The sequence below is a fragment of the Symphodus melops genome (assembly GCF_947650265.1).
Source record: "Symphodus melops genome assembly, chromosome: 11".
In the NCBI taxonomy this organism is placed as follows: Eukaryota; Metazoa; Chordata; class Actinopteri; order Labriformes; family Labridae; genus Symphodus; species Symphodus melops.
In genome coordinates, this window is record NC_136701.1 from 20,341,046 (window position 1) to 20,364,795 (window position 23,750).

A 23,750-nucleotide genomic window follows, 5' to 3' on the forward strand; every position below is an offset into this window, starting at 1 on the left:
ATCCTGTAAAGTTTGACAGTAAATACGTTTCATAGAGACAAAAACTGTATTTCAGGTTGATTCCTTTGTTTTTGAGCCAGCCTCAAGAGGTCACTGCAGCTGACTTCATTTTCAGCATCAGACAATGTTCAGGGAAAATGACTCAAACTTAAGCCTAGAAGGTAGCAGCACACTTGTTATATCTGTTAGAGTACTTTAGTGGAGCCATGGAGGACATACCAACACAGTGTTGACTAATGGTTTTGACAGTAAATTAGCCGTTTTTAGTGCTCTATTTTTAGGGAGTTATGAAGGTTTATTGCCACTGAGATGTTTCTAAAGCTTGTTGAGAATCGGATCTTTGATATCATTTGAGCATTTTCAATTTTTAAAGCCAGATTTAAGTCGCTTGTCATTTCACTCTGGCGACACGACACATGAATTGTTGATTTTTCTACAAAACACATCAGTAGTGTGCTATTGCAATATTAAAGTAACAACTAGCCAAGTGTCATTTCTTATTCACTAATGAACTGGGACTCTGTATGGCCATAAAATTTGTTTTTATGTGGAGGTAAGTGAATAGGATGACCACTAGCCTGATGGACAGATGGATTTTCTTCTAAGGAAAGGGAAAAAAAACCCTTTCAGTTTCACACTCACAACACAGCACGTCCATCTCTCTCTGTCTCTTTCGCTCATACTCACTTGTCAGATTTCTCGCTCTCTCTCGCTCACAGGCTCTCCAACACATAATTGTGTGTTTTCACAAAGGGGAGAGAAGGAATGTGAGCCGCAGGCAAGCAACGTGTGTGTACTGTGTTCCCTCGCAGTAATCAATAGATACCGTTGGAGTGGACAAAAAATAAATTAGTATAGTGCATGTTTGGAGCTTTATTTTTATGGTTTTATTTTAAGTCTCGGCCCGTACTGTGAAACAGTTGCTTTTCAAAAACATCGTTTTTTTCTTTCTTTTTTTTTTTTTTAAATAAGAGTGATGCAAAAATTACCCTTTTATAAGTTACAAATGTGTTGTGGATGTGTTTTTAATAGCAATACTTACGTAACGGTTTCTGAGAGCAGCGTTTTGCTCTTCTATCAGGGTGCATTGTCAGCCATCGTCGAAGAGAGCCGCAGCTATTCCTGTAATGTATATATCGGCCAGCTAGGGGGTGTCTTTCATGTGACCTAGATATATGAAGATGACACAGTTTGGCCAGGTGCTCAGGGCACAGCAGTCTCATTTTTTCTATCAGCACAAACATTTGAACACTTGAATATTTTAAACACTTGTGAAAGTTTAATGGGATGGCACTGACTGTAAGAAAGAGCCGGATGAGAGGATTGTTGCTGGGGACGACAAACTGTATGATTATTGTATGGCTGGATAATAATGGATGTTAAAGCAATTCAACAGCCATCTTTGGATGGTGTGAAAGGTAGTCAACAATTTTAAGTAAAAATTGATGTGATGAAATGTTAAGAAAATTATCGTTCAGCTTTTTTTTTAAAGTTTAAAATTACAGTTTTTACACCCTAGGCCGAAAACAATCAAAAATGTGAAAGACACTATCATTATTATCACAATTCGTTTATTGGCTGAAAGTCAAAAAAGTGATTTTGTTCAGCCTCCGACATAACATTATTTATTGTAATTATCAAAGAAAGCACTGGCAGTCATTTGTTATGTAGGTTCAAGTTGTCTACTTATAGACGGGCATTTGAAAAGAATGCACAACATGTCTGATTTATTTAGTTTTGTGAACTACTATTGCAGCATTGGGCATTGATTAAATGTCCCCTATTAAACTCATTTTTAACAAGATTAAATAAGGCTCAGTCTTTCAGAAGTCCCCAAAACATGTCTGATACGTTTCTTGTTATAAATCCACTCTGCGCCTGTATTTGATCATGCCTACAAACCCCTCCATTTCAGCCCTGCTCAGAACAGGCTGTTTCTGTGTCTGTAGCTTTAAATGTAAATAAGCTGTGTCTGACCACGCCCCTCTCTGTAAGGGTTTGGCTGGCTTGGACTTTCTTGCATTATGTCTGATAGTTTATGGTGAAAAGGCAGACTCAGGGCAGAACAAACACCTTGTTGTGGGAGTGTCGTCCAACTGGGGGAAGGCTTACTGTCCTTTGTGATGTCATGAAGGTGAAAATCTCCAAATGGCTTGAATCACATTTTTTCTGAAAAGTGAAACAGGCTAAAGATGAAGAGGACAGACTTTTCTTATAATTGGGAGGTTACATCGTAAAAGACCATTGTGAGGAGGATTATGAATAATATGTGACCTTTTAGCCTTCTTGTTCAGGATTTAAGGATCTTTATTTAGTGTTCTGTACATGTGCCTTTGATGAGCCAGATGCAAGAAATAAATGTTCTTTCCAAACTGAACAAAGCCCAGGGAAAAGACAGATTGAAATGGTGCCGAGTTTTATTTTAAACGAGTTAATCAAACCGTAATCTAGCATCCATTTTTCTAACCCTGGAGACTCATTTTGAATTTATATGACATAACACAACCTTCTAGGTATTACATAACGACTGTGATGAGAGCTGCTAAATGTTGGACTATATTAACACTGTGGCTGGAAGTGTCCCAATTCTGATTATTTCTCCGTCCTAAGTAAAATGGGTCTTGTGTTTCTGTCCTCTTGTATTTGTTCCTTTTTTTTTTTTTTTTTTTTTTAAATAAATCTGATCCACATCTGATCAACATCTGCAACTCCAGTCAGTTACCATAATTGTTTCCCCTATGGGACATCTGATGGTGTGTCTGTACAACCCCCCCCCCCCCCAAAAAAAAAACAAAAAAAAAAAACAGGAAGTCAACTGTTGCAATTAGCCAGTGGAAATATTGCAATCAATCTTTGGGATCTGTTGCAGTTATTAACCATTCTGGAGAAGTTGTTTTAAGATAACTGTGCTCTTTAACGCAGGTTCATAATATATTTTGGCTGTAAACAATAGAAATGTTTATTTGCACAGAAAGATAAAGATAAATCATAATAATATGGTGAGCATCAGCAGCTTTAGAGCAGAGGCTGTTGGCAGCTGGAGAGCAAGATTTTGAAATTAAGGACGCACCATCATCTTTTAAATCTGAGGTGTGAAAGCAGCTTGGCTTCCCCAAGACAGAAAACAACAAGAGGTGAGAAGATAACAGACAAGACAAAAACAGTGTGCAAATATTGCAAGAAGACGTGGAACTACACAAACAGCAAAGCCAACATGATCCAACATTTAATCAACACCACAAGGGGAAGCTCCAATCATCTCCCCTTGCTGAGAAAAAAAAATATCAAAAGGCCAAACCACAGTGACACACAGGTTTACAGCCCCTAAAGGATTCATTTATCTACAGTCTCATTTTGTAAAATAAATCGTGGCGTGAAACGAGCATCGTGTATCGCTACATTCTTCAGGGCATAGAATTCCAGGATGTAGAAGGTAGCATACGTATTCAAATGTATTTACCAAATGGTAACCTTTGGATTTGAAAAATTAAGCCATCCGTTTGTTTACATTGACGCATATAGTTTTGCTTGCATTTGAATAATAATGGGTGTGGCGACAGGTGGCCAGCCTACTTAGCTCAAGCTCTTAAAGGAAAGTTAGGTGGCGATGGCATTTCCAAATGGCATCAGCAATCATTAGACTTCACATTGGCTCTTTAGAAACAAAGAAGGAAAGACGCTGAGATGCCGTCCATTATTTATTTTACGCAGAGTTGGACTATCCACAGTCTAAAATGAGGTTGTAGGGCCCAATAGGTCAATGGAAGACCTCATACACTTTAGAAGACATAAAGAATAAAAATATATAGGTAAGCTCAAAATATTTGCACATAAGGATGAACTATGTTGCAGAACAGCTCAGAACTCAATAGTCCCATTATAAATCATCATAACCCACCACTATACAAACAAACAGCACTGAAAAGGTACAATGTGTGCATCAATCCATGACCAAAAGAATAATAATTTAACAACATAATAATTCAAAGATTCTTTAAGAGAAGGTCATACAGTAGGTAATGATGGACGTACAAGAGGAGGCCTTCTCCCAATAGCAGCACCATCTTAAGTGAATCAGTGATTCTAAGAATCTAACCCCTTTTACAAAAGTCTCCGTGTTCCCTAACCTGTCAACAATTGCAGACAAAATTTCCACTTCTGGCTTGTAGTGCAATTTCTTAGCTGACAAAAATGACCGATGAACGGGGCTGTGAAATTTGTGTGAAGCAGCGAGGAATACGGGAGAACAAATCATTGCCTCCAAAATGTTATCCTAAGGCAACATAATATCTTTCCACTTAAAACAGCTTCCTGCACATGTTTTTTTAGCAGTAGTGGAGCAGAAGAATTATGGACAGCTTCATGCTCAGACTAGCCGAGGTTTATACAAACAGTGAATTAGACAGACACACTGAAGGTAGCAGCTTTTTGATGCCATGTGTGAGTGTAGCTGTGTTTTCTGCCTGGTCTCTGTTCCTTTCAGGCTTTTTCCTGTCAGGTTAGAGCTGGGGGGCAGGAAGCACTGACTGGGTTAGTTTGTTTTTCATTGCAACAGGTAGCGTGTGGATTGGTTTTTCATGCCCTTGCATCATCCTTGCAAGACTTTCATGAATGCATTTATAAGTAATAAATCTTTGTCTGTTTTCTGGGGAGTGAAACCGAATGTGAAATTAGCGACTTGAATCAGTTTCATGATGTTGAAAAACCGTTTTCTAAATTTCACGTTTTGCTTGGATTGTATTTGTTCACTGACAAACTCTGTTGCCAATAGTTTTTTAGTGATGTCTCAAACCTTTCTTTGTGTTTTCCTTTGACAGTTATCCAGCTGTATGCGAGTTCCTACAGAGCAATAACCTATTATCAATAATCCGAGCGCACGAAGCACAAGATGCCGGGTATGTCATCTATAGCAAACACCTAAAAACACACATGTCAAAGCCAAACAAAGAAATACAGATATATATTTGCATAACTAAGAAGATCATGTCCTTTCTTCTGTCTTTCACTTCCACCCCCCCGCAGCTACCGGATGTACCGTAAAAGCCAGACTACTGGATTCCCATCTCTCATAACCATCTTCTCAGCGCCAAACTACCTGGATGTTTACAACAACAAAGGTCAGATCGTCTCTTCATTTTAAACCTCTCTTTGTTTCAGTTTCATTTGCAGTTATGTCGTCTCGGAGCATCTGTATCATCTCCCTGCAAAGTGACACAGTTTGTGAAAGACAAACGGGGAGAAGCACAGCTTGGTCTGTTCGAGGGCTCTTCAGATACTTCTGCACTTGTTTCTTCTTGTGAAGGGCTCATTGCATGTGTAGAATGTGAGTTTAAAATAGCCAACCTTGACTGAGGTTCCCTGATGGAGACCTAAGTTGGTCGCAGCACATCTGCTATTTTAAACCTGGCCTGCCCTGCAAGATAACTGGCACTTGATTTTTTTTGCACAGATCCTACGATGTGCCTTTGTTTTGAAGGGAGAGATAAATTGGACATTTTCAAGTGAGATCAAATTCGACCAATAAAAGGAGCCGTGCTCAAAATGAAATAACCCTTTTGTTGTGACACAGGCAATGTGAAATAATTTTTTTTTTTTTTTTAAATGGATCATTCCTGTTAACGATCATACAATTTTCATTGCCATGAGGCAGGCAGGCTTTGAGAAATGCATTTACCGCTAAATTAAACAGTTAACAGCAAAAGCTGATGTTGTAAAAGGGATGCCCTAATTCCTGTATATCAATAACACCTGAAGCTCTGGCATTTCACTGCATCTGGATGTGATGAATTGAATAACCACTTTGCAGCCAGGAAAAAAAAAAAAGACTTGCATTAGCTCCTCTTACTTGCATGTTAAAATGGTTTTCTTGGCGCTAACTAGATTGTATGGGTTAATGTAAGTGCCTCTTGCTCGTGAGCGGGATGAAGAATGCATCAGGGAGCCACCGTTTGTTTGTGTTCTCAGATCTGTGTCCTGGTTGCTATGGGCTATGGGAGAAGGGGAGCGTGGGAGCGACTGTCGGCATCGCTGACTACCTCCATGTGGCTTTATCCCTCTTGATGTAACAGTGTCAGCAATCCCTGGCTTCAGCGAGGCCATCTAGTGGTTAGAAGTCCAACGTCCTGCTTTGTCTCTGTTCTCAGACTGCATATACAGAGGGGGCTGTTCACAGGCAACATCAATGAACCAGCATACATTTATATACAATATTTATATATCTGTCATGTTGTGCATATGGCTCTGACAGTGAAGATCATGCACAGTGCTCAATAATAAAAAAAAAAGGCGGTATATGTACGGTGCAGACGTTTCTTGAAATGTTTCTCAAATATCATAAAAACACTGGATTCTACTGAGCATTTCTTACAGACACATTATATTTTACAAACTGGTCATGTGCCAGCCTCTGCAGCCGAGGCTTATTTAAGTTACATGACACAGGAAAGACAAACCAGACTGAACGAGCCAAGTGACAGAAGCTACAGCACAAGAGTTTAGTTGCAGGTTTTTATCACAGGCGTTTAAGTCCTCTGTTTCCATTCGTCTTCTTGCCGTTTTTCTCTCTCTGAATATCTACTAATTACTGGTATGGTGAATGGACTTGAGCTTGTATCGTGCTTTTCTAGTCTTTTGACTACTCAAAGCGCTTTTTAGACAGCAGCTCACACCTACACCTTCACACACTGATGTTAGAGAGGCGGCTTTGTAAAAGGTCCATCAATTCAATCTTTTCAACTGAACTGAAAAGAAAGCGATGAATGAGCACCAAGTTATTTGCTGGATAAATGGGATAATAAAATCAGTCAATCAGTCTTAACTCATCCATTCATACACACTTGCCAGAGTACACGTCGACGTATGGCTGCGGGAGCTGGGGGATCAACCCTCTGACTATCTGGTTCAGAGTCGACTGACCAATGAGCCACAGCCGCCCCATGTGACTCAAGGGCAGTAATGATGTACTGCCTATTGGGGGGGGGGGGGGGGGTACATATATCAGTATCAGTTCAACATGGATGTCATTACATGCTCATCGCTTCAATTAGAAAAGGTATGAAGTGAAAACAAAAATGCAAATAATTGTCTTTTAGGTGCTTCAGCGTAGAATCTGAAATTGCCACGGCACGCCACAAAGTTTCCAGCTGAGCACACGCTCACGGCAGAAAACAAGCAGCAAAGAAACATCCTCATCTATAAATGAAACCACAAATAAAATAGTAATGATGAAATATTTGGTGTTCTCGAGAAATGATTGCGAAATATTTAAAGCATATGCCACATGTAAGCATTGACTTCAGATGACAACAGTGCTTTAACCTCATGCTAGCTTCATTTTAAGGGCATGGATAATGAGGCATTTCACTGGCTGGAGTGTTTTTGTTTCTCTTCTAAAAAAGCAAAATAAAACCGTTGTCCTTTCATTCGTTTATTTGGATGAGTTGAGCTTAGATCACGGCAAATAAGTTGAAGATGTTTTTTCTGAGGTGTGAGTGTGGCTGGCTGTCAGTCTATATATGTCAGCCCTGTGATTGACAGGCGAACAGTCCAGGGTGAACCCCGCCTCTCACCCAATGACAACTGAAATCAGCTCAAGCCCACCCATCAGGTTTCACTTTTCAGAAAATACTGTATTGTTGCCTTCAGAATAAATGAGAGGTTTAATCTGGATGGAACTTTCATCCCAGTCTGTCTTTGTATGAAACGATTTTCCCAACAGGAACAAGACAGACTGATTGGGACTCTGTAGACCTCCTATTGCTTATCCTTCATCAGATACAACTTCCATCCTCTGCCTCAGAATGTAATCTTCGTCATGACTGTTTATCTGTTTATCAAGCTGCACTGACATTAACTAAGAACTATTCTTTGAATTTATGGAAAATAATTACACGCCATCCAGACACCAACAAGCTCTAAGATTGAGCAGGATTCAAGAGGAGGTTTTGACCCGCCTGTGTCTCTTCTTCTTCCTCCCAACAGCTGCTGTGTTGAAGTATGAAAATAACGTCATGAACATCCGACAGTTCAACTGTTCACCCCATCCCTACTGGCTGCCAAACTTCATGGACGTCTTCACCTGGTCTCTGCCCTTTGTTGGAGAGAAAGGTACCAAGTGTTTCCAGAGACAAGTCTTCTGATGTCTTTGAGTTCAAAAGATATATATCCTGCGGCATATGTGGCTCAATGACGACAGCTCTCGTCTCCACTCTGTTTCCTCATCAGTCACAGAAATGCTGGTGAACATCCTGAGCATCTGCTCTGATGATGAGCTGATGATGAATGATGAAGATGAGATCTTTGATGGTAAGATACTTGGTGGACAAAGATGAAAACATTGACTTTTGTTATTTTTAGATGTGCATTGTGGGTAAAAAGTCCATACACTTAATCAGGTCTTTTAATGAATAAGATTTGCACAATTGAGCTGTTTACATAAACACTATAAACACCAAAGATTGCGTGCTTCCTTTAAGAGGCCAAACAAGATGATGAATTGTTCCCTGTTTCATGTGATTTAATTGAAGGCATCACTCTCAAACATTCAGATTATTTTTAGTTTTTAAAGGTTTAGTTTTGGGCTTTATTTAGAGATAGGACTGTGGATAGAGTGATAAATCAGGGGGGGGGGAATGACATGCAGGAAAGGTCGGAAAATAAAAACTGGGTCGCCTTCTTGGAGGACTGCAGCATCTGTACATGGGTCGTGTACATGAACCACGAGGTACAATAACTTAGGTAAAGTACTGATGTGAAAGCAGAGCATTTTAAGAAATCGTCAACAACCCCCCCGCCCCCGCCCCCCCAACAAGAAGCTTCAGATTTGGGGTCCATGGTTATGTTTTCAAACTGGTTCTTCCTGTATGTGCAAATTTGATCATTATTTATTTCACATCAAACTAAAATAATAGAACTACAACTAAAAACAGTTTGTACTTCATTTCTTGACAAAAAAAAAAAAAAGCACCAATGGCTGTTCATCATGACATGGAGTAGATCATTATACACATCACAACATGGACTGTAGGTTGTGGTGACAGAGCGTCAGGAGTCTTATTGGCTTCTGAGAAAGCGCTGCAACAAGCTCTAAGAACACTGGCATATGTATCCTATGCCTCAACACACTTATCTGTTTCATGCGTCTTTGCATGCCGTTTCTCCCGCATCATATCGGCTGATGATGAAAACATCTGTTCTGTCCAAGAGAAGCATATGTTGATAGTGGACTTACTTTTTTTTTTTTTTTTCCCAGCCAATGCAGCTGCAGCACGCAAGGAGGTGATCAAAAACAAGATCCGTGCCATCGGGAAAATGGCCAAAATGTTCTCAGTTCTCAGGTACGCTCGTGTGTGAATTTCAGATCAGGTGTGCATTTCCAAATATTTGACACTGCATCAGGTGTTAGAGTGTACATGTACATGTGGGTCGAGTGTGTAGGTATACGGTTGTCTGAGTGAGGGCATCAAGTGAAAAACGTTGCAGTTTGATGAGGGTTCAGTGAAGTTGTCGGACCTGTTTGTGTGTTTCCTGCAGAGAGGAGAGTGAAAATGTGTTGACGCTGAAGGGCCTGACGCCCACTGGCATGCTGCCGAGCGGGGTTCTCTCTGGAGGCAGACAGACACTGCAGAGTGGTGAGTACACGGCTCAGCACAAGCCTTCTCTCTACCCTGTACTCCATCTTTGTTAGGTTTCATTTCTTCTCAGCCATTCTCAGTCCTTACACTGCTACTTATTTCTCTCTCTCTCTCTCTCTCTCTCTCTCTCTCTCTCTCTGGCAAAATACTAAAGTGGCACGATAGCTTTATTTATTGACTTATGTTGACAACCTGACCAAAACCATTTTACAATATTCTGTCTTAGTGTAATCAATCAGTTCAAGATCTGCACTGTTTAGTTCAAGTTTAAGCTGTGTTAATTCCCCTTCCCTTATAGCTGGATGAACAAAAAATGTGTCGAATAAATCAGTACTAAGATCAAACTATTCTCTAACCGGGGCTTGATCAAAGTAGTGTTTCACAACTGGGACAAAAGTAGCAAGAACCTATTTTAGCTTACCTTGACTGGGACATTATTTTTCACTGCAAGAGTGTTTTTCTATTCTTAAAGATTTGTAAGATCTCGTGCAAGGCCGCAGCAAGTTATTTTATCCTCCCTCCACAAATCTGTTACAGTGTCAGCTCTCTGATGTCTGTCTTTTATCTTTATCTCTAATCTTTAACTCTCAACCATCCAACCTCTCGCAGTCTGTTTCTCTCTTCTCGATTGATCAATCTTTGTTTTTTTGTTTTTTTTCCTCAACTGATCTTTTAACACTAATTCTCTCAGTTTTAACACACGGCACTCCTCTGATTTTGGCTGCACTGCTGGTGAACATGTATATCTCATCTGGTCCAACATGAGCCGCCTTTTCGCTGGGGCTGCATTTTTTTTTTCTCTCTACATTTGCATGGCTTTATCAGCAGTAACCTGCTCCCCTCCTCCCCCCTCAGCCACCATTGAAGCCATAGAAGCCATCGAGCCAACGCAGGATGAGGACGGAGAAGGTAAACCTGCGCTCCCCCCCTTCCAGCCCTCGCGACATGACCTCACACGATAACAACCCACACGACAACAACTCCATCAAGCAACATCTAACATCTGACAGTTTCCATGCGGTTATTTCCATGCAGCACTTTCCTTTGCAGTACCATTAATTACAAAAGCAATCCAAGAACATGAATGGTTTTCGTCTTGAAAAGAAAGAGGATGTGTTTAGACGGATAGTTCATGTATAACCTGGGCTTCAGAAGAGATAAGTGGTTATTAGTAAAGTAGGGCACCTTATACACGATGGGGATTTGATCTTTAATGAAATGTTTTCCAGTGGGGTCCCTGAGTGGTGAAGAGGTAAAAAAAGGATCTTTTCATTTTCAGCTTTTTTAGGATGGTAAGCAGGTGAGGGATCATGTTCGTGTCGCTCTTTGATAAAGGCATCAGCACTGAGGGGAATTATATGAATTGCTCACTCAGACAGTAGCACACATCTGGGACTGAGTCACGAGAGGAAGAATAAAAAATGCAAAATAAATCAAGACGCCCCTTTTAAGCATTGAGACAGGTTTGTGATGAATGAAAACGCAGCAGGGTTAAAGTTGCTGCTAACAAGATGCATCACTAACGAAAAACAACAACTTTGTTGTTTTTTGGGTTTGGCTTGAAAAATGGCCTCATTCTGGTTCTTAAAAGAAATGCTGCATGCACAAGAGTCCCAACATGAAATATGCATCATGGAGCCTCAAATGCTCGTGATATGTCTGAGGTAATTTTCGCTTCACTGACTTGTGAAGCTCCAGTATCATACAGCCTTTTACAGCACAGGCACTAAACTACAGTGATGCCAGACTTTAAGGACATTTTCAATTGTTATTGTGACGATTGGCTACAAAGGGGGTCAGACATTTTGAACGGGACACTTTGAAGTGGGATTGTATCAGTAAAAGGAGGGGAGTTTGACTTGATGAGAGACACTTTTAAACGAGTCAAAATGCTCCACCTACAGGACAGAATGAAGTAAGCAGTCTATAAAAGCAGGTGGCATGTAGACGTTACCGAGTGCAATTTTTAAAAGGCTGCTTTATTTGAAGAGAAAGGACGTACGACTCATTGTGTTACAGCTGTAACCCTTTGAATCATCTGACTGCAGTGGCTCTCTCTCACAAATTACTCAAAAAACAGTTTCAGACTTACAATGAATAAACAGCTGATACTACTAGAAGGTAATTGCTTTCAATTGGACCGATTTCAATACCTCAGCAACAAAAATAAAGTCAGAGGAAACCTAGTACAAGGTAACTAGGTTCCTGGACTCAGACTATATTGGGAAAATATATTGGCAACATTTCAGTACCCAAATGCTGCCAATGTGTTTGTGCTGTTTAGACAGTGCTGTCTTTCTTACTCTCGCTGCAACTCTGGGTTTAAATATGAAAAACATTTGTTTTCTCAAAGTTTGGGCCAGTGGGATCACAGTGTTAAAAATATTTAACAACCATATCCCGAAGTTCATCGAAGGACATTTAGAAACAGAGGTTATAGTATGATTTCAGCTGTCAGATCGAGAGTAGCCTGATCCTCATACATGTGTTTTCTCTTTCTAGCTATCCGTGGCTTCTCCCCACAGCACAAGATCAACAGCTTTGCGGAGGCAAAGGGCCTGGACCGCATCAACGAGCGCATGCCGCCCCGCAAGGACGGGGTAAACCACGTCGGCCACTCCATGGGGAAGATGAATATGTCGGAGGCGAATGGCACCGATGACAACAGCAACCTCCAGTGATGCGCTGACTGAGCCTCACAACCGTGCCGCTGTCGAGCTGTGCAGCAAGACATTGCCAAATCGGGAATTCAGGCCTCAGAAATAAATCAGGCCCACAGACAGAACATGAAATCTGCAGCAAATCTACTCTAAACGGGCAAAAAGGTCATTTTTTTTCATGACAGTTTGTCATCCCACAGATTGGGGGAGGGGGGAGCAGAGGGCTGAGATAAGGAGACTCCAGCAGGCTCCAACTTGACTGAAGAAGTGCGGTTGAAAGTTGTCTCTGCCCGTTGTTCTGTTTCTCGACTGAACTACGGACTGGATGGTTGGAGGCTGTGTTGTACTGAAAAATGTCTGCTCCTTCATTGCAGGGCCTGACTGATGATGACATCATTGCAGTATCCATTCCACACGAATCATTTTACGGTTTCCTAAGTGTTTATTATGAATCACTCACAAGTTCACTTCATGAGGACACTAATCTTGTTTACCGTCATGTTTTTTGCTAGTATTAACAAGTCACGCCACTTTGTCAGCAACAAAGCAAAGGGAAAGGGAGCGAATTGTGTACCTCCTAAAACTGGCAGTGCAATCTTACCAGTGGACTTGAATTTATTGATTTACCTTGTAGTAAGATGCTGCCGTGCTGAAAGTGGAAAGAGGACAGGGTGCTCTTGTGTATTAACAGCTCCAGCTGGGCTGCTGCTGCCCCCCCCCACCCGTACTCTCCAGGATTGCTCCTTTCCTCCCCTCCCTTGTTATCAGTCATCTCCTAGCAAGAATTCACTTGGAGGGGACGAGGAAAGAAAGGAAGTGGAGGAAAGGAGCATTTGGATAATGTACACACTATATTTAATTGTAAAATATGCATCTAAACATGTCCCCAAATAAATGCACTATCCCATAAAGCGTCATCAGCGTGCGTAGATACAGTAAATGTCAAAGGTTATACCTTCATCCAAATCATCCTCAAAGTTAGACTGTAGCCCGGGTAGTGCACTTTATAGAAGCATGACATTTGTTCAGAGACAGTGTACACAGAAGCATCCTCGGCATATGATTGGATCAAGGTTGTCCCATCTTTTCTGCATCGCTATGACCGGCAGCATTATCTCAACTTTCTGCATCACAGGGAAAACAAGAAGAAGAGGCCATTTTGAACTTTGTGATGGACTCTGCTGTCACACACTACCTGATTATTTCTCACCTGCTTGTTGCTGAAGAGAAAGACAAAAAAAAAAAAAAAAAAAAAGAAAACATTGACGCCCTTTGAGTTTTTGCACTTTTTTTGTGTGCTGCCATTTTAATGAGATTAGAGTGAGAAGGAAATTCTATAAATTTGTGAATTGATATTATTGAACTAGCTGTTGTTTAAAGATCATTTAACAACCACACACTGATGTGTTATTGTGTCTAAAGCACCCTGAGACCTATTCTGATTTTCTGAGATGTAGAAATGTATCCAGACGTGAAAGTCTTTAAAAATACTATCAAAAACTATTTACATAACACTCAGTCATTAGATTAAGAAATCCATCCCTATTGCATCTAAGTGTGTTGATCATTTATACTTTCTTGTTTTCAATCAATGCTTTTTACATATTTAAATTTTTGTGATTACGATACATGCTGAGGAAAACGTCACTGAAAAGTGAAACCACACTGTGATCCGAATAAAACATCAATTGCCATAAACTAATTGTTCCAGAAAAGAGTTCATTTGTCTCGTAGAAAGCATCAAAGGTGGAACAAAACAAAAAGGAAAGGAAAAAGAAACCAAACTAAACAGGAACATTTCTGGGTTTTCAAAAGAAATCACTTGGGAAGGCCGATACGAGTGAACCTCCAACCTCGAGCGACACATTCTATCACATCAATTTCTAGAATTTCCTTGCGCACATTAATATTTTTTCTACTCGATATTTCATCTCCCTATTTAATGATAAAGGTACGTGAACTATGGATGGAAAAGGTGATTTTTAACACAGCATCTATGGTATGGAACGCATCAATGCATGCAATTAAGTTCCTAATTGTTATGTGAGATTATAATTGTGATAGTTGTGTTTCAAATAGTCAACTTGAATTCTTTTATTTTTTCAATTATATTTAAAGTTCTATTTGTCTTGTTTTATAAATTTTATAAATAGGCTTCCTTTGATTGTTTTTGTCCATTTTTTTCAATCTGTTATTTATTACCACTGCTTTTAATTTTATATTGATTTATTGTATGCAGAGATGCCCTTTTAAGGTGTGAAGCCTTGTGTTTATTTTCAGTTTATTTTGGTTGTACTGATGTACAGAAAATGTTCAATAGTGTGAATGAATATAATCTCAGTGAAAAGCAACTTTCAGGCTGCCAAAGCATGATAGCATGGTTTTCAGATGTAAATGAATCGGACACACAGAAAATCATGTGTCGCACTTAAGTTTAACAGGAAACATTGTACTCTGGTTATATTTACTGCTGATATTATTATTGTTACAATTAAGCTTATGGTTATTTTCCTTCCTCTGTTTCTGGTTCTTGTATGGTCTACATACATATTTCAACAAACAAATATAATGGATTTTATCTTGCAACATTTTTTATTATCTATAGAAATATGTTTTCGCATTTGACTTCCTAAAACGATACACACATTGTAAGCATGCCCTATGGGACAAATCACATTTTTTTACTCTTGAATAAAATATGCATGAACAAAGATGTGTGACTGCTAATTTAAACCTTTATCGCAGCCTTCATGCAGAAACATGGCCTAGAAAAACAATTAGGAGTATTACAACACAGCCAGCCATGAACGTCTCCCTCACATAAAAACTGATTTACTTTGAAGAATCATCCTGCAGCCTTGATGTCATGTCCAAATGGTCATGTGTGTCCTAAGGAGATCAATGAATATTTATCTGTGTAGCCCCAATTCATAACAATTTTTATCTCAAGACACTTTACAAAAAGCTGGATCCTGACAGCCTATAATGTATTGTAACGTTGTAAGTAATTAAAAGAAAATAAGTAAATTGTTATAGGGTTTGAATCTGACCTGTGGCTCCTTTCCTGCATGTCATTCTCCACTCTCTCCCTCACTGTTTTCCTAATGTACATATACACACATGTACATACACACACACTCAAGGGACTCATGCAAATAAAAACCTATTATATCCCTGCTGTTTTGAATTACATAACATCTGACTGAAATCAAACAAAAATCACCTGTAATAAACCTTAAATCATTTTGGGTACAATTCGTAATTTAGGCATTTGAATGCATCACACAACTCCGCCTTGAGGGGTAGACCCTGAATGCAGCTGCTGATGACATTCAACCTTGAGATGTCTGTCTATGAACCAATACACTTTTAATTAAAATAAAAACAGTTGACAAAGAGTGCCAGCATAGACTGTAAACGTTATAACTTAAGTACCATTATAACAAGCAGAGGTGTTTGTTTTTTTTGTTTTTTTTTCTCCAGATTTCAGAGCCGACTCAGGACAGGATATGACGTTATGTGGTCTAATGCTGTATTCAGGTACTGCTCAGGTGATCCTAGTTTCAGAGTTGGGAGGTCGTTCTTCCAACTTCATTTTGTTCACATGATTTCAGTTCGGAAAGTCTGAATGCTGTAACAACAGCAAAAGACAAACAAACAAAAAAACAGCACTGATGCTACAAAAAAGATCAGCGAAATGCAACTGCTACAAGTTTCAAGTTGATGTGCAACACGCGAATTAGGTTAAAATGAATTTAATTAATTAGTTAATGATATTCTGACGTCTAGTCTTTAAATCGGTCACCTAATTCTATACCAAGTTTCAAAGTTGTTGTTTCGACTTGAGCATGCGTTCATGTCCATTTTACAAATATAAAACTCCTTTTTCCGATGTGTCTGACACCCCTTGAATGCATCAATACCTCCTCCTCCTCCTCATAGCCAGCCATAAGGGTCCGGTTTAATGTCACTACTGGGTGGCCCTTTAAACACCAGAAAAAAAAAACAGAAAGCAAAAAAAAAAACAGTCAACATTTTAGACTTACAACTTTTAAAATGGCCCCGCTGCAGGCCGGTTTGCAGCTCGAATAGGATACTGCGAAAGACTTTGAGTGACTGCAGGTTCTCCCTTAAAGCTAACATTACGCAGCTGTCTGAAACCAAAGCTAAAGGCTACCGAGCGCTGTCTGACAGGCTTCTCCTGGACATATGATATAGACACACACTGCAAACACAGGGGGGACTGGGACCTCTTTTAAAGGAAAACAAAACATCGTGTGTAACGTTGAAATGGATAAAGAAGAAGCAGACCGGCTCATAGAGAAGGCGAAGCTGTGTTTACGGTCCGGACGGAAAGATCGGGCGCTGCAGCTGCTGCATGAAGCCCAGAAGATTTACCCCAGCACCCGGGCCAGAGGTAAAAATGAGCTGACGCACACTCTGCAATGACAGTGTGTGTGTGTGTGACTATCCAAACACACGCAGCTTGTTCACTGCTGTAAAAATATATTATCATATTTCAAGTTGGGTTGCAGTGGTGGCTATTTTTAGAAGGGTACACATATTAGCCATGTAGCCTTCATACTTTGTTGAAGCTTAATGCTCCCCTCCTCTAGCACAGGCTGCCGAGGCATTACTGTATGTCCAGTTTGCTTTAGACGTGCTCATTGTTTTTGCACGAAAAGTATTCAAAGCAGGATAATTAAGTTGTCACACATTACTTTTAGTTCATTGAACCCAGCTTGTCACCAGGAGTTGTCAATGAATTGAACAACTTGTTTTGAGGACTGACCAGTGCACACCAATAACATTGTACAAATTCACACCATGGATGGTAAATGCAAAGGGAGGGAACCTGGGTGTTATCTGATCAAATGATTTAATGCATTTCATTAATAATCACAGTATGAGTTGAGTTGATTATTCTGGCTGTAAAACTACATATTTAATTGTACAAGGCAGCACATTTACATCCATATATTAAAACTGCACCAAATAAATACAAAAAAAATTAAATAACAGCCACAAAGCATTTAAAGTTAAATCTAGATCAATCTGTAGTCCAGATATGTGTCAGCTGAGAATACAAAACATTATTACTGCTGGAGGAACAAAAGCTTAGAGGAGGTTGAACTTACATTACAGAGCAACACGAATAAACAACTGTTTGCAGCTGCTAGATAAAAATCAAAACAGTGCACAACTCAGTCTGGAAGCTTTAAAAGAGACGTATGCTGTTCTAAACATTAATTTTCTTTTTTGTTTTGAGTTTTATGTAGGTTGGCCAACCTTTACATTTAGCATTTAAGACTTATGAACCAACCAATCAAACTGCACAACAGCAGGCTAGGTAGCATCATGCAGACTTAGGTCAATGTTTGGTTTTAATACTCTGTTATTTTAGGTTTTTATCCCGTGTAAGGTGACCTTGGGTGGCTTGAAAGGCGCTGTCAAACAAATAAAATGTATTATTATCATAATTATTAGACTTCCAGTTGTAACGCAGCTGAGTCTTCTTGGTTTCCTCCTCGTTGTCCTTTTCCCCCAATCTAAAGCAACGCAATTTACCCACACTGTTAGCGAGTATCATTCTCATGGCTAGAATTCATTCTGATTTTGTCCACATTTTTAAGCTGTTTTAAACATTCATCTGTTTCTTTTAAGTTTTATAGCCATTGGGAAACCTTAAGATTTACCAGGCCTTGCAACCTTCAGAACTATGAACCAACCAATCACATTGCACAACAGCAAGGGGTACATGATGGCTAGCCCCCCCTGCTGCTCGGAGGGACAGCAAGCAGAGGCTGGCAGGGAGTTTGTTTGAAGAAAATGTGGCCTTCAACGTCTCGGTGACCACATTTGAATTTTTAGCCGGCTTCTTATCACCACACTCATTGTGACTTGAGTTGCCAGCTGACCTCAGATGCTGTGTTTTTTTCTCAGTGCTGATAGACGCCATCGTAAGGAACGGAGGCCCTTCTACGTCAGAGGCGAACCACGTCCCCCCTCCAACAGGCTGGAGAGATGAAGACATCAGAAACGATGAGAGGAGCAACACAAATAGTGATGAAAAGAAGAGCTACACCGAGGATCAACGTCAGGGGGTTCTCAGGTACACTACGATTCTACTCGACATTTTCAACACTTGAATTCAGTGGCTGCCATTGTTCCTGAGCTCACTGCCCACATGAAAAGACTCACACTTTTCCTGACCACCCACCAGCTCAAACCGATTTTTAAAAAGTCATAAGATGTCCATTGTTGGGTTTTTTTTCTCAGTACTTACTAATCTGCAAGAAGGTTCACATGCCATTCTAACGTCCTTAAAGTCAGACTAAGCCTTGTATTGTTCACCATGCTTTTCATGATCTGATATTCCCAGATGTCTTTGCATACACATATAAACATCATCTGTATTAGCTGTGACATCTAGACATTTGTGTTGACATCCATTTTGCTGCTGTTATTACAGAATAAAGAACTGCAAGGACTTTTACGAAATCCTCGGTGTTTCCAAAAATGCATGCGACGAAGATTTGAAGAAGGCGTACAGAAAGTTGGCCCTCAAGTTTCACCCCGACAAGAACTTTGCTCCGGGAGCCACAGATGCTTTCAAAGGTAAGATTTTTTTTATCTCTCTCTTGTTGGTAGGACTGTAACAACCAGTCCTTCGAATAAATCTTTGTTGTAACCCTTTTGTTGTCCTTTTCTATTGCATCTTGTTTTAACAGACAGCAGCAGGGTTTGTACTTCTTATAACCGGGGGCTCATTTTCACACGTGCACTTCTGGAAAATACCAAAATGATTTCAGGAAGACTGCTTCCGATGAAGCGTGAGACTATCACTGTTAGACGGGGGGGGGGGGGGGGGGTCACAGTCACAGTTTTACTTGCTCATCATAAAGATGAGGTTTGAGCCACTGAAATGGTATCATGGTCCCCCCTACTGATGTGACTTGTTTTTAGGGAGTCTATTTAAAAAGTGATGCTCAACTGAACTACAAATTAAAAAAAAGAAATCCTTTTGCCATGTACATGTGTATTTGATAAGATGAACGGTGGTGAACAGTTACTGACCTGATTAAGGGGATGCCCTGCTGTAAATGTCTTTTGGTTTGTCTGTTTTTCCACTTTTGCCACAGCCAAATGTTTTCCTCCTTTCTCCAAAGCAATAGGCAATGCATACGCAGTGCTGAGCAACCCAGAGAAGAGGCAGCAGTATGATCAATACGGAGATCAATCCACAACCTCCAATGCACCCCAACAGTCCAGCCACAGTCGCCATGGATACCACAGAAACTTCCACAGAGACTTCGAGGCCGATATTTCCCCAGAAGAACTCTTCAACATTTTCTTCGGGGGAAGGTTTCCCACAGGTGAGCCGTGTTGTGCATTTATTTATTTGGCTGCAGTTAGACAGAAAAGAAACCATAAGTTCATCTTTGTAGTTTGTAGAATCAAAAAATTAATTACCAAATTCGGTGGGAAGAAAGTTGTAATTTTGAATGTTAACAAGACAATGTGAAATATTTTATTAATCCCAGGGCCAAAATTGGTCACTACATTATCGCCTACACAGAATATTAGCATGCAGATACATGATATGCCCATGATGTACAGATGTGCATCAACATATATGAGCATTTACAGATACCTGCATCATGTACAGATACCTGCATCATGTACAGACACCTGCATCATGAGATTTGTCTAGCAGTGAAATAAGTCTGCAGGTCAGTCGTACTCTCAGAGGGAGGAGTTGTTGACATAAAGAAATCTACAGTAATTCTAACATGTTTGTTAAATAGTGTTGGTTTTTAGTTTCGGACTATCATCTGCTGTCTTACAGGAAACATTCACGTGTACACAAACCAGGGAGCCTCCTACTCTCAGTTCTATCAGCCTCGTCGTCGACGTGCTTATGAGAGGCGCGAGGAGGGGGTGGAGGACAACCAGAGTCAGGTCAGTGACTCACAAATATCAATCTCTGCAAAACAACCCCGATCTCATGCTGTGTTCTTCCCGTGTGGATGTGGCTTTGCATCAGTCTTTAGCATGCTCTGAGGATGCATTTTTGGTAACATGGACGCAGCAGTCTAATCATTTTTTCCCCCTCCTCATTATAAGTGGTTTGTTTCATTCACTCATTGCTTTGGGAGAGCGTGGTTTGCTCTACACAGAAGTACTGTGCTGGCATGAGTACAGTGTATCAGTGCAGCCTACATACAGTATAATACAGTATGCTTTGTAATCTGTGCTGATTTTATCTACCCACAGAACACCTTCACAGCTCTCCTGCAGCTGCTGCCTGTGTTGGTGCTAATCCTCATATCAGTGTTTACGCAGATGATGGCCACTAACCCACCCTACAGTCTCTTCTATAAGCCGTGAGTCTGCCGCACCATCAACAGTCACTAACAAATCTCGACATTTCCAGCACGCTTGACTCTACAGTAGTTAAACGCGATGTACATTTGATATTGTGTTTGGGTTTTAGAGCCATGGGGCTGGTGGTGTCCAGGGAAACGCAGCACATGGGCGTACCATACTATGTGGATAAAAGTTTTCAGAAAGAATACCGCGGAGCTGCGCTGGATGAACTGGAGAAAACCATTGAGAGCGACTATATCGAACATCTGCAGAACAGCTGCTGGAAAGAGAAACAGCAAAGTAAGAATGGAGCTCATTTTGGCATTGACAGGGAATCCTTTTGACAGTGCAGGTATCACGGAGTCAAATTCAGATGGTACTCCGATGTTGAATTTCTGTTTGTTTGACAGATGTTTTACTTGGTGTCTATGGCCCTAAATAGTTGATTGTCAAATAGACCTATTGATCCATTGATTGATCTATCGATATTGTATAGCTAACTTCAGCTAATTGCCTGCTAGCTGTGGGAGACTTCACATGTTTAAGTCAGATGTTCAGGGGTAATTGTGTTTTAAATGACAGCTATGATAAAAATAAAAAGGTGTGACACCACTTTCTTTTGTCCTTCTGTTTTTTTTCTTTCCAGAGTCTGACTTGGCCAACCTGGGACAGCTGTATCGAGATGATCGGTTAAAGCAAAAGGCGGAGTCCATGAGGCTCGACCACTGTGAGAAACTGCACCGATTGGTCGGCCGTCAGAGAGGCAAATGAGGACTCTTTGAGAGGAGAACATGTTTCTTTACGGACTTTACAACAATGTGTTTCATTCAAGTGTGTAATTGATCCAATCAGGCCACTTTGTAAAGAAATCTGGATGAGGTACAGCGCAGTCAGTGGGAGATAACACCGCTGGAAACAATGTGCCTTCTCTCCTCTTTGATGGTAGAAAATAGGAGTTGCATGTCAGCTGCCGACCATGGCGGCAACATCAAGTGCAAACTCACTGTGGCAGTGTGTTCGATGTCTCAGAGCCTTTAAAGTTTCTTATAGAAATGGCATGACATACGGGGTCCCCCCTTTGAGTTTTGCAAGCAGTTCTATGTTCACACATTGATGTTTTACTAGTGTAGGTTATTTAGTTTAATTTTTTTTTCGACGTGTTTGATCTATTTATTTATTAGTTTATAGAGTGAATGTTACTGGAGCAGCTTGGCTCATTGTTGTTTTCTGTTAGATGGAATTAAGTCCAACAACTTAAAATGAGACTGTTGTCTTTGGACTAAAGGCAGAGCTTCAGTACTGTGAAATGACAGAGTACCTTTTCTTTATTATCAAAGCTGACATATCAGACATTATTATTAGGGCCGACTGATATGGGATTTTTGGGGCCGATAGCGATATAAAAATTGGGAGAACTGCATTCGGATACCGATCTATCGGCCGATATCTTCAAGGAGATAGATAGATATAGATAATCACAGTTATAGGTTTATCTCTTAAATGCATTTATTTCTAAACCAGTTGTAGAAAAGATATGTAATGAAGAAAAGATGGTCACGCAACTGGAAAGTAACTGCTCGTGTACGCATTCAGGCATCACCGCCTGAATCTCTGGAGAGTGATAATGCGTGTTGTAACTCGTGTAGCGCCCTCTGCTGGTGAAAGAGAACTGCTAGTGCAATACAGTGAAACTCAAATGAAGTGCTATTTAACTGCTGAATAAATCTAGTTATATCGGTCCATATCTGTGATAAAATTAGCTGATAGTGCTAATATGGGCTGATTTTTATCGGCTAGACAATTAATGGGTCGGGCTCTAATTATTACACTTAAATCTTAACATAGTTAATCAGACAGTTTGGCCCTCCGAACTTTAGCAAATGCGTCATATTTTCTAAAACATGACCACATTACCTGATTTAATGTGCTGATAATGAGGTTTACAAGCTTTCTTCTCCCTACATTAATGGTCACACTTGTTTATTGCCATTCAGAAACTACTGATTCAGATAGAAACACACAGAAGTGATGTTTGAGTGTAAGAGAGGATGTGTGTGTTGAAAGAAAAGGTTTTGTCTCGTTCTTTTTACAAGCCACCTGAACTTCAAATCCCATTCACACTCTTGCACTCTTGTTCTGCTGATGGACCTGGAAGATGTAGAAAGCTCGTTTGTGGGCGTTATGTATAGTGTTACCACGACTGAAATGGCATGCTAATACCTTCTTTTCATGAAAAACTTTCAAGAAGGCTTCTCTGAAAAATCAAGGAAGAGATTTTTTTTTTTTTTTTTTTTTTCCTACCTGAAAAAGCTGTCCAACAAGACTTAGAAATTTAGTCAGTGTTCAGCTCAAATTCCCCCTCCTGGTTTTTATAGGACAGCAGTGAGCCATCTTCTGTTTCTGTTTAGTTGCTGCGTGGAGACCGTACTCCACAGTAACAAGTGACGGTTAGACAACAATTAACGATACAGATGTGTTGAAGGGGTTAATGTTTTCTGCATAAATCCTGCTTCTTTTAATTTATACTGATCTAAAATGGATTCTTTAACGGAACTATAAGTTTCATTCATGTGCAAAGTACACCTTTAAGAAGAGTGAGTGCAGTTATTTTGTTGTCATGTCATGAATAGGAAGTTATCTTTGGAGACTTTTGAACCTTAATTCCTTTTTCCAAACCAAGATCATCCATATACACTCTGACATTCATTGCTGTGCACTAAGACTGCCCAACTGCCTTAGCCGTTCTCATCCTTGTTAATAATTGAGGTTCATCTCACGCACTTTTAAGTTAATATTTAATCCTGTGTTCACTGTTGTTCATGTTGCATGCAGCCTAGTGAGAGAGTGTTTTATTAGTTCCATGTTGATTTCAAGCAACAAACGTTTTAGGACAACTTGACACACACGCGTCATGGTTACAGAAATGTTCAGGTCCACACTGTAACTCACATGTAAAACCCAACTGTGATACTCAGAGATGTAGGTTTGGGTATCAGTTAACATTAGTGCACTGAAGAAAAACTGCGGAATTCAGTTTTTAGCCAAAATACAAGATTAAAGATGTATCCAGAATGTGTTTTTTGGTCTG

The 23,750-nt window shown here is 40.1% G+C and overlaps 2 protein-coding genes across 2 annotated transcripts in view; both read left to right on the top strand.

The window, feature by feature from the left end:
* The window catches only part of ppp3ca (protein phosphatase 3, catalytic subunit, alpha isozyme), a 33,311-nt gene extending 18,010 nt beyond the window's left edge, over positions 1-15,301 (top strand). The window contains exons 7-14 of the mRNA XM_079355703.1: positions 4,818-4,895; positions 5,023-5,117; positions 7,981-8,106; positions 8,224-8,304; positions 9,251-9,335; positions 9,532-9,629; positions 10,488-10,541; positions 12,135-15,301. Coding sequence (XP_079211829.1) covers positions 4,818-4,895; positions 5,023-5,117; positions 7,981-8,106; positions 8,224-8,304; positions 9,251-9,335; positions 9,532-9,629; positions 10,488-10,541; positions 12,135-12,313 — 796 coding nt within the window. The 3' untranslated portion in view covers positions 12,314-15,301. The remainder of the gene's footprint in view (positions 1-4,817; positions 4,896-5,022; positions 5,118-7,980; positions 8,107-8,223; positions 8,305-9,250; positions 9,336-9,531; positions 9,630-10,487; positions 10,542-12,134) is intronic.
* A 902-nt stretch (positions 15,302-16,203) lies between these two features.
* Positions 16,204-23,738, top strand: dnajc18 (DnaJ (Hsp40) homolog, subfamily C, member 18). Its single transcript, XM_079355780.1, has 8 exons — positions 16,204-16,709; positions 18,236-18,404; positions 18,765-18,910; positions 19,462-19,668; positions 20,142-20,254; positions 20,570-20,679; positions 20,790-20,962; positions 21,309-23,738. The coding sequence occupies exons 1-8, from the start codon at positions 16,583-16,585 to the stop codon at positions 21,431-21,433; spliced, it is 1,170 nt and encodes a 389-aa protein (XP_079211906.1). The 5' UTR covers positions 16,204-16,582; the 3' UTR covers positions 21,434-23,738.
* The last annotated feature ends 12 nt before the right edge of the window (positions 23,739-23,750 follow it).

Coding starts and splice junctions, on each gene's coding strand:
- dnajc18 (XM_079355780.1), top strand. CDS start 16,583: ATGGATAAAGAAGAAGCAGACCGGCTCATAGAGAAGGCGAAGCTGTGT. Junction 18,405..18,764: donor CAACGTCAGGGGGTTCTCAG/GTACACTACGAT, acceptor CTGTTATTACAG/AATAAAGAACTGCAAGGACT. Junction 18,911..19,461: donor AGCCACAGATGCTTTCAAAG/GTAAGATTTTTT, acceptor CTTTCTCCAAAG/CAATAGGCAATGCATACGCA.